Source organism: Anser brachyrhynchus (genome assembly GCF_964034855.1).
Source record: "Anser brachyrhynchus genome assembly, chromosome: 1".
NCBI lineage: Eukaryota > Metazoa > Chordata > Aves > Anseriformes > Anatidae > Anser > Anser brachyrhynchus.
This window is the reverse complement of record NC_137694.1, coordinates 51,903,788-51,921,744: the sequence shown is the minus strand read 5'-3', so window position 1 is coordinate 51,921,744 and position 17,957 is coordinate 51,903,788. Positions and strand designations below refer to the sequence as shown.

Here is a 17,957-nt window from a genome sequence, read left to right as displayed (position 1 = left end):
TGAATTTCTAAGGTGAAGTCCTGTCTTAATCAAACCCCGTAAGCCAGACTAGTAAACCAGATTTCACTATGATACATGTATCTAATACACAAAGGAAAAAAAAAAAAAAACTTCATTTTTTCCTGCATTTCCTCTATCCACAGAAAAAACATCCAAGTGTTTCCCTGTTCTTGCAGTATGCCATCGTCATAACTTAATAACCCTCTGCCTTTCTCTCACTTTCCTTCCTGCTTTTTCTCTTCTTTACTGCTCCTGTAGCTAGACTCTGTCTCTAGAGCAAGCAGGCGCTTAAGTTCCCTGACCTAGCATGACTTTCAACATTGTTTTTAGGAATAGACATGCTCCCTGTAACATCATGATAAAGCATGTTTCCATGTTGCCTGATGTTTTAAGGAACATAACCAAAATCACCTCTAATCATGTAGAAACAATTTGTATATACTTGATCAAATTTGGACAGATCCAAAAAACAAAGCTCTGTCGCTTGGCAAATTTAAAGTCATTTCTGCAATGGGCAACATAAATATCTCATGAATTTTTTTCTTAGAACAGACAGACTTCTGAAAACTTCAGCCAAAGCCAATAAGTCAGCCTGTAAAATTTCATCCTAAATGGACAAAATTTGGGAAATAGATAAGAAGCTGGAATACAAAGGAAATATTGGTCTTTAATAACCAGTGGTGCTAAAGTCCTGTTTATAGTTAGGAAAATGTTCTATTTTACAGGAACATCTTTGGAGCATTATGTTTTTTATGTTATTTTATCTCTATGTGTAGAAAGGTGATTAATAAATGTTTATAATTTATGTCATTATTCTTGTAAATGTTTATCTGTATGAATTCCTTTATGTGTCTGAGTTTCATGTTAAGAGTTGAAGAGCTGAGATTAATCAAATATGTAATTGCTGGTATGATCTGGTTAGAATAGCATCAGTGTTTGATAAACAATTTAAATTCATTGTTTCTATAAAATATTAAGATTAGTCTCTAGTCCTACAAACTTGAAGACAGGGAGATTTACAAACAAAATTAATCGTTTGCTTACCCCCTCCCCCCCACCCCCCAAAAATAATGTTTTAGTTTCAGATCTCTATAGGGAAAGGAGATCTATCTTTACATATAAGATGCTCCTGAGGCTTCTCAATACTATTCAAATATGCGTGTTAAATATAGAAACATAATGTAAATTTAAAATACAATATTTTGTTTGTTTGTTTTAATGTAAGCAATGCAACTCAAAAAAAAAAAAGAGAACAAAATTTGTGATCTGACTTCAGTATAGCCATAAATACCATAAATAACAATATTAAAAAGTAACTCTTCTGAGACTGTCGCATTCACCTTTTCATAGACCTGCTGAACCTAGCTTCTTTCCAGAGCTTAAATTGATGTAAACGCTTTGCTGCTAAGGATTCGTTCTGGTCACTTTCATTAAAATGTTGATTTTTTTTTCCCATGCCTTCTTATGCTGTATTTGCTCTTAAGTAATACAATATGGTAAAGACTTTGAAATAAATTCTCTCTCCAGACACACAATGTTAGGTGGATCGATAAATGCCCTATGACGTCTACTATGCATCATAAAATTTTTATCATAACCTGTTTAACCAAGCTTTTTTTCTTGGACACCAAGAATTTTATTCAAAGCATTTTACATATTGCATTACTTATCAAAACAGAGGATATGTAAACCTTGACATTTGTTAAAAGACCCAGGCTTTAACCAAAAAAGACCAGAACAAATCAGTAGCAGAAAACAGATTAAACAACAGAGAAGTAACTGCTTAGAAATAGAAGCTTGTTAACCAAACCCAAGACAAGCTTTCAGCACGTAGTCTTTGTATTTGATATGTACAGATATATATTTGACATATACAGACACCTGAATATATTTCAGAATATACTCGAGCTTCATATAGTCAAAAGTTACAATTAAATGAAAGTACAGCAAATTACTATTACAACCTGAAACCTTTGGAAGATAGGAGAAATTCAATTGTTTTTCTTGGCTACCAATTTGTTCCCATATGAGGGGGTATTAGAATAACTATATATCATGTTAAATTATACTTAATACCATGTTCTAGTTCATTCTAGTACCCATAAATGGTAAAAATGTTGTTGTTGTTACTGTTGTTATTATTATTTATTGTTACGGTTGCAAAATTATCAGTACATTATAGAATAAAAACAATGTATTACTTCTAATTTCTATTTAGTAAAGATACTTACATATGGGCTTGAAAAAGTATGAATCTTTTTGTTATTGTCTTTTGCTTAGTCCCATTACATTTATGGAATATAACATTTAAAAAAATATATATATTATGTGCATACTTACAGCTATTCATAAATCACAAATATACATGTGCATACCTGTATATGTATGTATGCTTACTAAATGAAAGATATGCCTTATAGATTTCTTTATAACAAACTAAGACTAAATTTCACGTTTTATTTTTCCAATCAAGTTCTGATAATATTAATTTTATTTGTTCATATATACTTATACCCAAAACACTCGTTTGCAAGACACACATTGTAATTTAGGGAAGAAATAAGGTATTGCAAATCTAAGCTTCCTGTGAAAGCCATTTATCTATATTACTATTACTAATGCTGTAACAGAGAACTATAAGGATCTCTAAAAAAAATAAAATAAAAAATAAAAAATAAAGTATTGGATTGTAAAGTAAGACTTCCAAATTAACTACACTCTGAAGAACATGTAAAGTATCTCACAGTTTTTAAACATTTTAATAATTCATGAATATCTGACCTTGCAGCATTTTAGATACTTATGGTAGAACATGCAAAATGTTTGTATTTGCAAGCCATCATTGTTTTTAGTGAACTCTTGTTTTATTCTTCTGTTCATTGAATCAAGTATTTTCCCCACTTTTTATTATTTTCTCACCTTTTCTTAAAATAAAGAATATGACTTAAAAATAAGCATAGAAATTTAATGGCACGTGTATGATAAATCAGTTAAGTCCTATATTTGCAATGCATTCCATTTGTATATTTTCATTTTCCTTTCTGGTTATTCCATTAAGCTCTAGGAGAAAGATGCAATAAAAAGATGTCTTATATTTGACTTACGCCTTCATCATAAATGAGCTGTTTCTTTGCCTTACAACACTCAGTGATAATTAACATCTAAGCAACTAGTAGTTCTGTAAATATAATGTCTGAGAATTAGGTATAACATGAATAGGAGTAAGCAAACCTCATTATGCTTCTATGCCAGTCTGGCACATAACTATTTGAGAATTCTTCTGAAGGGAATAGGCTGTTTTGTCTCAGTGGAAGCTTTTCATCACTCCAGTTAGACCAATAACTAGATTAGCAATGCTGATAATAATACCCATCTCTCAGTTCAATTGAGTTGATATCAGAAGTACATTCTCGAAAGAGCAAGCATGTTTATATCCACTTCAAAGACATGAAGGTGGGACATACAAAGGGAGTGAGCAGCTGAAGGAACTGGAATTGTTTAGTCTGGAGCAAAGGAGGCTGAGGGGAAATCTCACCGTTCTCTTTAACTACCTGAAAGGAGCTTGTAATGAGGAAGGTGTCAATCTTCTCAGTGTAGGACTCAAGGCAATGGCCTCAAGTTGTGCCAGGTGATGTTTAGACTTGATATCAGGAAGCATTTCTTCATGGGAAGGGTGGTTAGACAAGCTGCCCAGGGAATTACCACCCCTGGAGGTATTTAAGAGATGTGTGGATGTGTCACTTAGGGACATGGTTTAGTGGTGTACCTGTAGTGTTAGGTGAATGGTTGGACTTGAAGGTCTTTTCCAACCTAAATGATTCTATACTTTGCAGTGTGCACACTTCACAAGCCTAACTTGATGATATTTTCATTCTAAATTTGTTGTTCATTCCCTGCAATGATTTCATTTTATTCCTCTGAAAATGCTAAGAATTCTATGAATGATGGGAAGGAAGGATATAGAGTAGCCTATGCTTTGATTAACTTTCTCTAGATCAATACTGTAGGTAAAGCTTAAAGCAGACAGTAGAAAGTCTAACCAACACTATAGGCTGCATAGAGAAAAAGAGTGCCGTGACCACCAGACTTTGGGCTATCCTCTGATTTGTTAAACCCAGATTCAAGGGAGCAGTGATTATCTGGAATTTTGCAAAAATACCTTCAGGCTGCGGAAATTGTCCTGCCCTGCTACTGAGACCACAGGGTCTAGAAATTCTGAGCTATGATTCTCACATAGAAGGTTCTTTTGTCAGACAGATTATATACACTCAAAATTAATAAATTGTTACATTTTACTTACAAAATATTTGACTATGCTACCCTCTAAGCAATGTATAAATCGGTTAAAATTAAAAATAAAAAATAAATACGTGAACTATTGACCGTGAAGTTTAGACAAGTACAATTCATGCTATGACAGATACTGCCATCATTCTGCCAAAATAAAATGGTGTATTACTAATTTGTAAAGACTTCTCACAAGTATCTTATAGCAAATTACAGCAAGTCTTCAGGGATTTTATTATGGTATAATATACCTTTCATAGCAATGGAAGGACAATATATCCCTTGCAATGAATTGCGTATAGTTTTAAGGGGAAAGCCAGAAAACTATATTTATAGATTTCTGAAATCCATCATGAAAATAATATTTATCAGTACAGATAAGTTCATAAACAAGTGTGGTTGTTAGTCCAGGAATAATCCAGGTTAGGCAATTAGGATGTGTTTGACTTTCTTTTTTCTGTTTTCATTGGGCTCTGTCACTTTTAAACTAATTTTCAAATTTATTATTGTTGGTTTTGTTCTGACATTTGTCTTTTTTCAAAATAATTCAATAATAATTCAAAAGGTAATTCAAATATTTCTTTCATCAAAATACAGAAATAACTGCTATCTCTAATATACCTTTATCATTGATATAATCTTGAAGATGAATGTATTAAAGAGCATACACTATATACATAGCATATACATCTCAAGCATACACTAGCCCAAAATATTTTTCCAGTCTAAACATGTAATAGATACTTCTTTTTTCTTTCTTTCTTTCTTTCCTTTCCTTTTTTTTTTTTTTTTTTAAACAGATGTCATATTCCACAGTATTAAATCCTTTTATGGTTTAACATTTCCAAATTCAGAAAAAAAAAATCTTTAATGAAGGGACACAATTTCTTTTTTTAATATTATCACCATATTAGATTTATTTTCAAGTTTCTTTAATCAATTAACTAATTTGAAGGTCTCAGCTTTCAATGAATATATTATAGTTCCCAGTCAAAAGAATTAATAGAATGTTTACTGCTTAGTTAAATAACTTTATTCTTTGCTCTTTAACAAAAACCTTTCTGTACTAGACATCTTCTACCATTTGAGGTGTCAGATAAAAGGATCTAAAAACTGGGGATCCTGTAAAGGCAAGACAGTAGCATTTTAGACCTTTATCAAGTAGACCTAGAGTAAATTATATGTCTCAAAAAAATAAAAATAAAAAAAAAAAATCAATTGACTACATCCATAGAGCCATAAGTAAACAGACAGGTATCACATTAAAGCTACTAGAAAACTCTTGACAAGAAAAAGAGAGAACTATTTATAAGATGCATTTGCAATAATTAAAAAGTTCATAAAAAGGGAACACTAAGCTGGTAAAAGCTCCTGACATTTAGATCTAGCTGACTATAGAAAAGTATCCGCAAGAAAACAAAAAAGTTCTGTTTGAAAATGTATCACTATTGTTGCCTATATTTCTAAATAAACATGTTCAATTATATAATTTAAGCATTTTTTTATTATTATTTTTTGGGGATGGCTATTTATTATGAGAAATTTAGTTTTGCTGTTTCAAAGTATCAAGAAGTTGAAATATCAAAGATGTTTACTAAAGATATATAATCGGTAATCTTTTCCATTGATAGGTGGCAAAAAGATGTTTGTAAATTTTGTATTTGATAATCCATCACAGTAATTATATATATATATAACTGCTATACTGTGAACATCATATCATCCTCTTGGCAAGTTTAATTTGTTTTCCTTGGACACTTAGCATGCTAATAGGTGTCTAAGAAAGACATTTCCATCTGTAAAATGTTTTGTATAAAGTAAATATAATAATTTGAATCAACTCTAATAGTTGTTCAGTTTATTAAATTAGTATATAGCCAATATATAGCCAGTATATACTGGCGAAATTATTCAATTGTCTATATATATGACAATTATTTTTATTTAGTACATTTCTGTGTGTGCTTAAACTTGCTTTGGCATCATTTAGCTATCTCAAAGTCCAAGTATTCGTGGGCTTTGAAAGAAGAAATACTTTCATTTGGTCTAAAAACAATAACTTGTTAAATTGATATATCTTCTGAACTAGACCTACGTCAGTTTGGAGGATGCTAATTTATCTGTGTAAAATATACTCAAAATACACACATAGTGGCCCTAATAAAAATAGGGTAATTTTGTGTAGTAATTTTACTGTTTATTTTCATGAAGGCTTTTTTTTTTCCATAAATTACTGCTTTTTGAAAATACTTTAATAACTTTTAAAACAGGGAGGAATACAGAGTTAGAAAAGGTGTTTGCTATCAATTTAGACATAGCAATATATTTTGTCATATTAAAAGGAACATGAAGCAGTAAAATTTAGTGTTTGCTGTTGTTTAATTTCATATATGTGTTTGTTGCTTAGAAAAGAATGTATCTACACTGGAAAAATCACATCTGGGTCCATCTTGTAGAGAACGGATATCATTTCGAGACCATCCAGTGCAGCTCAGTGGAGGATGGGGAACAGGAAAAAAGAGGCAAAAGGTTAAAAATGTTAGTTGAATATAGGAGATTGTTTGACTAGTTGATTTAATCAAATTTTTGGTTTCCAAAGCATGTGGAGAACTGTTTCTTTTTAAGCCTGTGAATATATATATATATATTTTCTTTTTTTTTTGGTTTATTATCAGTATAAGTAGTTCCAGTTAACTAAATGTGACATTTTATTATACATAGTTATAGTGGTTTTGTTTTGTTTTGTTTTGTTTTTGGTCAAATTACTTTATACCTGTCAGTACATTGTCATACTTTGTGTTTTCAATTGCTTATATGTTTGTGTGGTTTAGAACACAGAATCAATTAACTCTATAAGAATTGTTGTACAGTGAGCAAGTTTAGGCTTGTTTATAAGAAGTGGTTGAGATGTGCAAATGTAGTTAGTAATAGTTCATGTTCATATGATGTATGCTGTATATCAAATCTCTAAATACTCCTTTTTCACAAATAAAATACATGCTTATAAACTGTATTATGGACTATGACATCCAATAATGTCATTCTTAAAGAAGTCAGTTTAGAATATTTTACTGAAGCAGCAAAAATTCACAGCAGGCTGGAAACGTACAAATGGTGGGGATGCAGATTTATTTTTTTTTAAACAATGTGAGAAATCCTCTTGAACTTTCACCCTAAATTATTGTAATAATATGATAAAGCAACCTGTTAAACTTTTATACTTTCATATATTTATAACCTTTTCCTAGATGGTTAAAGAAAAATAAATTTACTAAGATCTTATTTGTGCTGGGGTAGTATAACCCTACATCTACAAGACACTGTTAACTCAACTCTATTTGTTCATGTAGCTAGGGTCCTTCAGACCCATGTGTAGAAGTTTTGTGGTACAAAGAGATCTAGAGAAAGAAACAAAATAAATTATTTAGTTTATATAATAAACTATTGATACTACTTTGAGGTAGAAAACTTGAGGTGGATATCTATCTCATTACTTCTAGTGAATTCTTTGCCCATTGGTATACACAACAGAAAAGTTTTTTTTAAATTTAATTCTATTTATTTATTTTTTATTTCAAAGCCTAACATTTTATTGTTTTCCACTTTGAGTGCTGAAGTTGCTAACTGGATCTAGAGAAGTCTGTCTTTGGATTTCCTCATCTGTTTTTGTCCAATATTCTGAAGCCTCAATTCCTTACAGACTGAGAGAGAGTTGGGAAGGATAATTTGGCTTGAAAATTCAGTCATTACAGAAGATAGATTCTTATGTTGTGTCTTCAAAACATACTTAAATTTCATGATACTATTTTGTGAGGTGCATTTATGTGCTAACATACATATGACTGTTGTTTCAAATAAATTATCTCAGTTTTTGTGAATATTCACATCCATTTTCACATTCAAGGACAGCTGATACCATGCAAAACCTCCAGCATTGCAGTCAGTATCATTCAATAACTTTGCTCATTCTTATCATAGTCATAGACTCATTGAATATATTGAGTTGGAAGAGACCCACAAGGATCATTGAGTCCAACTCATCATGACTCCACACAGGACAACCTAAGAATTGAAACATATTTCTGAGAGTGTTATCCAAACACTTCTTGAACTCTGTCAGGCCCAGTGCCATGACCACTTCCCTGGGGAGCCTGTTCCAGTACCTGACCATCTTCTTCGTAAAGAACTTTTTCCTGATATCCAATGTGAACATCTGCATCTTTAAACCATTCCTTTTGATCCTTGTCACCGGTGAGCACAGAAAAGAACGTGAGCACCTCCTTCCCCGCTTCCCTTCATGAGGAAGTTGTAGACTATAATGAGGTCACCCCTCGGTCTCCTCTAAGCTGAATAAACTAATTATTCTTACCGACTCCTCATAAGTCATACCCCTTGGTCCTTTTGTTGCCCTTCTTTGGACACATCCTTCTTATATCCTATTAATGTGCTGCTTTTTTTTTTTTTTTTTTTTTTTTTTTTTGTGAAAAGCCAGTGCAGCCTATTTCAGAGAAGATTTCATTCACTTTTAGAGGAATGATGATCAGTACAGTTCCTTGTCCTGACTGTGGAAACGCTGTTGTCTTCAGCAGAGTATAAAATGTCATTAGATGGTTCTACAGTCTAGTTAGTTTCCCAATGTATGTAGCAAGTGTACTGCATACTTTCAGTATTCTACATTTCTAAATCTGTTGTATAATACCTTTTAAAAACCACCCCCAAAGACTGCAGCTTTTGTCATTTCAATTGTATCGTTAAGGATATTAGTTTTGAAAGAAAGCTTTTAGTTCAAAATGTTTGCCATTGTATGTGGCAGTGTGGTCAGTAAATAGATCCACCACTATTATGGGTACTAAGTGGAGATCAAAATGCAAAATCAAGCAGTTTACAATTCAACAGTTCAATTGCAGAATGTTCCCTCTATTTAGACTGTGCATAATATACTGCACATCAATGCAACTGATGCAAAGTAAAACAAGGATATTTGTTATTCAGATTTCATAAATGTTAGAGGCTATAATAAAAATATACTTTACAAAAGGTTTCATACCTGATCTCTTTTGCTTTCCTGGTGTTTCTGAATGAGAAATACCAAGCCTAAGTAAAATGTTTTGGTAACATTTTTAAAGGCATTTTATTTTGTAAAGAAAAGGTAGTAGCTTTATAACATACAACTTACTAAATTACAAGTTGGAGTGACAAGATTTGCTGACATGCCTTTTGAGTTTCATAATATGTTTAGTCTGCTATTCCATAAATTGATATTGTCATGAATACGTTAAGTAGCATACCTAACAGAAATTAAGTTACAACGTATGCCAAAATATATTGTTGTTTTCATTAGATAATATTGCAGTAAGTAATAGGATGTCTTGTTATTATATCCACTACATTTTTAAGAATTGCAGTGTTGAAAGTACAGTGTGTCTGGTCAAATATGGGTAAAAGTCCAAGGTGCAATTTCTGTTTAAGCTAGCAGAAAGACAATTATTGTTTTCAGGACCAAAGTGAAGCACCCTTAAATCTGGGCAAATGTCTGTTGCTCTTACACCTTACAGCATGTAGGGTCAGAGGTAACATGAATGCTACACCTGGTGACATATTTATGACATGACTACTTCAAGCAGCAGAAAGCTGTTTTATGCTTTCTGTCTCCCTCGTATTTTCTATTTTCTTTCTTTCTTGTAGCTTTTTTTTTTCATTTTGTTTGTTTTTCTTTTTTCTTTTGCCTTTTTTTTTTTTTTTCCCTCTATCTCTGCTCTGTCAAATACAGCAATTCCTATTCAGGACAAGAACACATAATTAAAGGTAAGTTCCTCTGAAAATCTATTTCGATATGTTTGGATGGCTGTGGGTAGAGTGCTTGAAACTTGAGTTCAGAGCAAGTCCCTGTGACGGTCCAGGAAAACATGAACCCTAAATACTTAAAACTGCATATTTCTAAATGTGCTGCTGCCTTTGTGGTGCTCTAAACCTCTTCACGGTTAACTAGCATAATCCCCTCGGCACTTTTTCCTCTTCCCTGTATATCCTTTACTAGGAAAGAGGAAGGACTTCATGTGAAAAAAAAAAAAATAGAAAATCTTCCTTTCCTTGCCTATATGAATCTCGACTCTTGAAAGAATCTCATTCTGTAGAAAAAAGCATTCATGCAAAATCAAGGATGAAACAACCCAAGTGAGTTTAATCATTTACCCTTTAATGGGTATCGTTTACCAAATCTAATCGAACAGCTTTTTTTTGAGCTTTCCTCGGGACGGATCATTGAGATGGCTTTCGCTGTATAATTTATGTGAGCATGAACTCTGATCGCCAGTATATTCTTTAAACGCTCCGTTGTTTGAAAGGTGTCATTAGGAGCATCGTTACCTGCTGCAACAGAGAAATGCATTCTGAATCAGAAGGAGGTGTTAATGGTACTCAGATTGTCCGTATTTGAATGACAAAACACGATGACGAAATATTTCTAGCTGAATAACAGGCCATTTGTCTTGCTTACGTCTTTAGACACTTTTCAAACAGTAGCCGTGTTTACTCAAATGATCACTGCTCAAGTAGATTTCTTATTTTAAGAGACCTACAAATATCGGGGACCCAATGTGCCTTTAGGATAGACATTGCTGTGGTCCAGGATGAGTTGGTATTGCATTTTGGCTTAGTGAATCATTATAATTAAGTACTAATAATCTAGTACTAATAATCTAGTGCTCAATCATACATTCATAAAATGAGGGTCTGCTGTACAAAATGTTTACATTTTTCAAAAATATGCCACAGGTTACATCCAAATCTCACTTCAGACACATGGGTGCAAAACAGCCACTTGGTTTCCAACTACAACTATTATACCCACGGTGAGGAATTTACTTAATATCTTTTTTTTTTTTTTTTTTAATCATGAAAATGGAAATGTATATTTCTGGAGGCACAGCCTTTCCCTGATATACACTGAAGTTAATTCTATTAACATTAATGGAAACCAAGCTAACATTCTGGGACACTGCAATATCTTAATACTCTTTTCTGTAATGAGAAAAACACATTAGAAATGTGGTTATTACTGGATGGCCCCAAGAAGGCAGGAAAGGAACTCAACCATATAGAAGTCTGAGTAGCCTGATTTCACATCTGAGATTCAAGCTGCTAGTACTTAACTGTACTAACTAAAAAAAAAAAAAAAACAAACAAACAAACAAAAAAAAAAAACTTTCCTCTCTTGTTTATTTCTTTTTACAGTCCTAAGTGAAAAACTAATTATCTAATTTTATTTTTATAGGATTTGTGGAAAGTATTAGTCCAGCATAGGAGTTTGGATCTTTGGCTGTTAGTCTGTAAGAAGCAGATGAATGACAGTCACTTCTGAGTTCATTGTTGAATAAGGTCTTAGAGAATGGAAATCTCATGGCCCACAGTGAACTTCATCATTTGTAAGAGCTTGTGTGAGATGTGTGAAAGTCAGGTGCATACTGTTCATGGATGTACCATAGTTAAGTAGGAATGGGGAGCCACTGTCTTCTCACAGAGAGGCAGAGAAATGTTATTAGAGTAGAAAAGAAACATAGGTATGGCCTGGAAGTAACAATATAGTCCAAATAAATCATCTAAACGAGTTGATGTGTTTCAGTGGATAGGTGATTCATTGTTCCTCAAGGCAGATAATGGGCAGGAAAGTGCTGATCATACCTCCTTGGATCCACCCTCAGGATACCTTCAAGGTGCTAAATTGGGCTGAGTTTTTTTCAGTTAGCACTGAAAAAACTACTGGAGAGTTATGAAGTTCCATGATGGCCAAAGTGCAGGGACCAGGTTTTCCAGGAGATTTTTAAAAGAAATATTTTGTATCGGCCTCAGACTGACAAGTTGTTGAAGGCTGGAAGTTGAAATGAATGGCATTATGAAGTATATTGTTATTCGTGAGCAGATAGACAAAGAAATTGTTCTTCATGAGCACAGAAGGACTTCCTCTGTTATTTCGGTGACATAGATGCTGATGGAATGGGTTAGCATGTACCTAGCTTCCAAGAAGGACTAGAATTTGTTCCTCTCCTGGTCTTCACTTGAATGATCAATGGATTTGTTTAGAATTAGCACCCTTTCCTTAGCTTCTTAGTTGACTGATTGCTATCTATATAGCTAGTTGTTTTTGTTTGTTTTGTTTGTTTTTCATCCAAACACTAAAGAAGACCAAATACCCAGGTAGATGTAAAATGACCTCTGGCTGAAATGCAGTTTCTATCTCAGTAATAGAAGAGAAAGACCAAGAGTATTTTATGATGGTAACAACCAATGATGATTTGACAAAGATATGATCAGAAATGTTTGTTAATAATAGCTGAGGGTTGGATTTTCTGTATTCCTAGCTTATTCATGTCGTAAGTCTTAGGGAAAGAAACCAGAGGTGGTTGTTTATTATTATTATTATTATTATTATTATTATTATTATTATTATTATTATTATTATTATTTCTTTTTTAGACATTACTTCAGGAAGTCTGAGCGCAAATAAGCACTACCAATCAGCTGTGCCAAAGGCAAAACAATTTTTAGTGGAGATCGCTATAGCTATCAGATATATTTCTAATAAAGAACAAATGCTTCTATTTCAAGTGCTTCAATAGCAGCTTGCTATTCTTGTGAACAACGCTCTACAAAGGAAAACGTAAGAGGAAAAAAAAAAAAAGGCTTCATTTTCCTACTAAATTCCTGTCATTAAATGAGAGTTGTCCATTCAAAATTGCATGTCTTCTACTACCATCACCATGTGTAGGAGGTTCTAGAGGTTATTCATTGCAAGAACCCAAGTCAGCGGTAAATTTGACCCTAATCTAATTCGTTGTAATTTGCGCGATTTAATTCTGTTCTCCAGTAATTTTCCTTTAAACAACAATTTGCTTAATGTGAGAAAAGAAGTCGTGCCACAAAAAAACATGAGTTTTCTCCAGCGCCAGGAGAGAAGAGAATACTTAGACCACGCAGTCTCGTCTAAGTGATAATTTCTGGTGAGTTTTCTTCCATCGCATTTTATTCATAATTTGCAGCTTCTGTGAAAGCCATCTTGATGCAACCAAGTGCGCTTCTTGCTGCTAATTTCAGTGTCGGTCCCTGAAACCATAGCGCTGTGCACCAGCTCCAGAAAGAGCACAGAGAAATCTGTGTTTGTGCAAGGATTTCCTTAAATAAATTCGTTTTCCATTTTACGAGCAGCGGGTTCATTCTTCGTTACGAGCTCAGTCCCATTGATTTCTGTGCGAGTTTTGCCTGAATAAAAGCCAATAGCGACGAGCTGTGTTTTATACCATTCTCATTGGCTTTTAATTGCAGGTAGCAACTCAGGGGGGCTGCCGAGCCCATGCACTGCACAGCTGGGCCATGAGCCGGTGTGAGCTCCGGTCCTCGTGTCGCTGGTGGGGAGGGATGCTCTGGATGGGGTGCCATGCGGTCGAGGGGGCAATTTGCTTTCTCTTCGCGGATACCTCTTGCTCTGTAAGCAGGAGGCGAAGAGAGGCATCGCGCTTACAGCACCTCCACTTTACCTGATTGATACTTGACGAACAACTCCCCCCCCACCCCTTGGTCCGGTACAAATGCAGGCACAAATAAGGGACTTTCCTGCTGGGTCAAGTCCCCCCATGCCCATTGCTCCCCGATACCCTCTGGAAACAAGCACCGCACAAACGTCTCAGGGAAAAGGTCTCCCGCGGTGACATATCCCAGGTACGGGTTTTGTCAGGAAAAGTGAAATACTCCGAAGCAATTTGTAATACAGTGGATTAATTTTGATTGCCTGGGGTAGAAACAAAAAGAATACTGTCTCTAAGCATAGACTGGGGGCTGACTTTATTTGCCAATATCAATATTTGTGTGGAAAGCTTAAAATATGTTGTTTTTCCAAGAGCTGAAGTTTTAAGAGGGGAGGAGGGGGAGGCCCATGAATGAAATATTAGCAGCATATCGGTTAACCACTAAGTCCTTTTTTGTATTCATCTAGCCGTTTCTGGTAAGAAGGGCGGAGAATCTAAAGGCTCGGGGATAGATACTCCTTAATGCACACTAAGGTTTCGAAAGATACAAGCAGCTCTCAGCAAAGGACAAAATAAGGCTGAGACTGTACAGAGCCGAGTGCTGAAAGACGGGAACAAAATTGCTCTGTGGCTTTCAGCATCGCAGAGTTACACATTTTAAAATCAGATCTAGCACACATCGCATTGAAGAGAAAAAAAAAAAAAAAAAAAGCAACGGTTCTTTCAAACGAGTCAGTCTTGAAAACCAGCAGTCCCTGTCAAAGTAGCTCAATGCATCCGTTTGTTAGTGCTTCCAACCTGAACAGGGATCTATTTCTTAGACCCTGTACCTTCTGTCTCACACCTTCCTTCAGCTTCGTGCTTAGAAACCAGAATGTCGACCCATATTTCATGCCTTAAAAGAAATCAATTCATCTGAAATGACAAGAGAGCCCCCCACACATTCTCCAGGCCCCTCGATACATTCAGAGCCTCGCGGTCGCTCCGGTAATGTAGCCCGTATATTTTCGGAATTGTCCTAATATTAATCAAACTGCCAGCAGGGAAGACAGCGTAGCTTGCAAAGAAGGGCTTTTCTTCTGGCTTGCTCGTTTGCAAAGATGCGTTAATGCTCAATGCTCCATAGTCAGAGCCGAGCTGGTTCACTATGGTAGATCGAGGAGTTGTTGGTAAAACATCAGTATTAGTTACTTAGACGTCTCCTGCACTTAAAATTCACAATGAGCTCATTTTGGGGAAACAAACAAGCAAACAAAACAAACCACATAGGAAATCAATTCCCGGGAGGGAGAGGAGGTTAAAAGCAGAAATTTTCAGCCATAGCATGCTAGGGAGTTTCTTTTTCACATTTGGATTTTGCTCCTAAGGCGTCTATTTCTTTGATGTGCAGAACGCTGTTTGTATTTTTCACTGCGTATACCTCTATAATTTGCTGGAAAGCACAGCGGAGCGGGGGGGAGTTTGAGGGGTGGGACGGGATTTGGATTTCAAAGAGCACATCCAGCTGCTGGAGCAACCCCCCCCACACCTCGGCCGTTGTAGCCAGCAGGTTTGTCCCCGCGTGAAGGCGGTGGGACAGACGCCCCCTCCAGCAGCCCCCCGTCTCCGACTGAAGGCAGGGAAGGACCGTGGTTGTCTTTTCTATGTTCCCGAGTGGGAATCAGGACGCTACTCTTACACGAAGTGCTGAGCAATTAGCAGATCCGAGAAGCATCGTTAGGGCAGATCTCTTCCCCCCGACAGTGCCAAGATGCACGGGGCTTGAGTCCCACGGCCCAACTTTCAAAATCCTTTCTAAACTTGATAAAGGGCTGTAATAGCAGCCAGATAAAGCACAGATTAAACTCGTGTTGGGTTTGTTTTTATAGTCCATGTGTAAGTAGGTTTCATTATAATTTGAACTAGATCAAGATAAGAGATTAAACTGTTTTTATAGAGCATCTCTGCTGAAATTTCCTATGGGGCTACGGTTAAATCCACACACTAAATATTATCTCGTTCCATTTTGTGTTAAGAGAAACGTTAGCTGGCTTAAGAAGAGTCATTATGTGTTGCAAGAAGAAAATTGTCGAAGTTCGTCCAGCTCTGACAGCAATCCGGCTCTCCTAAGGGGAGAAGAGGGACGGGGGAACCTTCCCGTTCACCAGTTGCTTGTCTTCCCACTGAATATGCCTTTGAGGCACATGAAATCTTCATTTTATCTGTGCAGGTGTCATGCACGAAACCTCCCAAACAGCTGAGGTATTGTCAAAGCGCCAAACTGCAGGAACCGTGAAATGATCGCTGTCATTACGTTTTGGCTGGTTTGTGGATAAAATCTGGGAGCGTCTGAACCTCGAGTCTGGCTGGGAAAGGCTCCAGGCTCGGGCCCAGCGTAATGAGAACCGACACTTCACTTTCCCTGCGCACTGCCCAGGGATGGACGCGGCTCAGCGGTCCCTTGCCCTGCCCATGCAGTGAATTACCCAGCAGAAGAGCCGTCGATTTGCTCCTATGCCTTCAGTTATCTGCGAAGCTACAGATCCCAGGCTCTTGGTAAAGTCACTCCAAACGAAGTCAATTAAACGCTTCCCCTCCGAGCGGAAAATCTGAAGGCTACCCTCCTACACCAGAACCGATTTTTGTTTTCTTAGGTGAACAAAAACTGCCCTTTAGTAAGAAAGTTTATTAAACGGGATTAGGATCGGGCCCTTTTTGCAGCTTGGCTGCTGAGACCCGAAGCAAAGTCGTTACTTTTACTCATTAGGATAGGATGCTCAATTAAAATAAATAAATAAATAAATAAAAGCTCAAAAAGCCCAACAGCCCTCAAAGCCCAACTTGTTTTAGTATGCACTGAAATGTATTGCACATTTTTTGCTTGCAGTAATAATGCTTCAAGTGATTCTTTCTCACAAACAGGATGTCTGGAAAACTATAACTCAGCCGAGCTAGATTTTGAATCTGTAACTTGCGATTGCCCTCATCCCCTGGGGGGGGGGGGGCTTGGAACGAGCGCGGAGGGTCTTCTTACACTTTCTGCCGCCTCCGCGGATAGGGTCGTTCATTCCCAGGACCGGGCGAGAGTTCCTGAGCAATGGGGACCGGAGCACTCATTGCTTGGTGGGTTTTGCTCTAGCCTATTCCCGAGCTGATAATAATAATAATAATAATAATAACAACAACAACAACAACAATAATAATAGTAGTAGTAGTAGTAGTGGTAGTAATAATCCTTGCATTTGAACGTGAAATGAGTCACTAGGTGAAGCCTCGGCAAAGAAAGAGGTGATTTCTGGAAACGCTGCACCATTTGGGCACCTGTCCTGAGAGAGCTTCCTTTCCCTTTGTATTTCATGGACCCTCCTTCCCCCCGCAGCTCTTGGCATATTCGGACCCATTCGACGAAACACAGCTCTGCTTTTTCCCCTACCAGTCCTCAGCTGCCCTGCATAAAGCAACCCCTCTGAAATACCCCGCTCTCATCTTCACAGCTTCTCCTTCCCACTTTCCTGGATAACTGGGAGAGGACATTGGGAGGAAACGAATAATACCCCCCAAATTCTTTTAGTCAGGTCTCATGCAATGTTGATTTCTTCCCATTCCCCTACATACATTTTGTGTTGTAACTTTTCTGGACGGAAGAGAAGTGTCGGTATAAAATAAATTCAAAAATAAAAACACCTTCTCTGTGTCCAGACATCCATAGCTAAAACGCGGTGCTAGGAATGGGAATAGGGACTCGGGATGGGGGCTCCTGGGCATTCGGAAGGGAGATCGTCGCCCGCATTGGTGCCGTGGCATTCTCACTTTATTTAAGCAGATGAAACAGTATGACTAGATCCCCCGGCTATGCAAGGGCACCGTTTCGGCTGGGACCCTGCATCCAGAGCAGCAGAGGCAGCCTGAGCTGAGGAGCCCGGGACGACCACCCCGCGCAGGGCGTAGGTCCCGCACCGTGCGGGTCCGCCACCGGGCTCGCGTTTCTTTCCCCAAAACGCTCGTTTTTCAGCAGCGAGACGCTTGCACTTTGTGCGATTTATGCGGGATCCTCATTCCTCCGTTCGGGTCAGTAACTTCTGATCCCAGGAAGGGCAGGAATGTGAGAGCGGAGGGGGGAGGCAGCCGCGGCTCCCGCGGGAGAGCCCGCGGGTGCCGGACGGGGAAGCCTCC

At 36.8% G+C, this 17,957-nt stretch overlaps 1 protein-coding gene across 9 annotated transcripts in view; it reads left to right on the top strand.

Annotated features, from left to right (window-relative positions):
- The window catches only part of LRRIQ1 (leucine rich repeats and IQ motif containing 1), a 116,469-nt gene extending 103,773 nt beyond the window's left edge, over positions 1-12,696 (top strand). For 7 of the 9 annotated variants that reach the window (XM_080588481.1, XM_080588480.1, XM_080588482.1 and 4 more), the window contains one exon: positions 6,695-11,138. In XM_080588481.1, coding sequence (XP_080444607.1) covers positions 6,695-6,834 — 140 coding nt within the window. In that variant the 3' untranslated portion in view covers positions 6,835-11,138. Of the gene's footprint in view, positions 1-547; positions 4,944-6,694 lie in introns of those variants that run through there. The other 2 variants (XM_080588472.1, XM_080588473.1) reach the window with 2 other exon arrangements.
- The last annotated feature ends 5,261 nt before the right edge of the window (positions 12,697-17,957 follow it).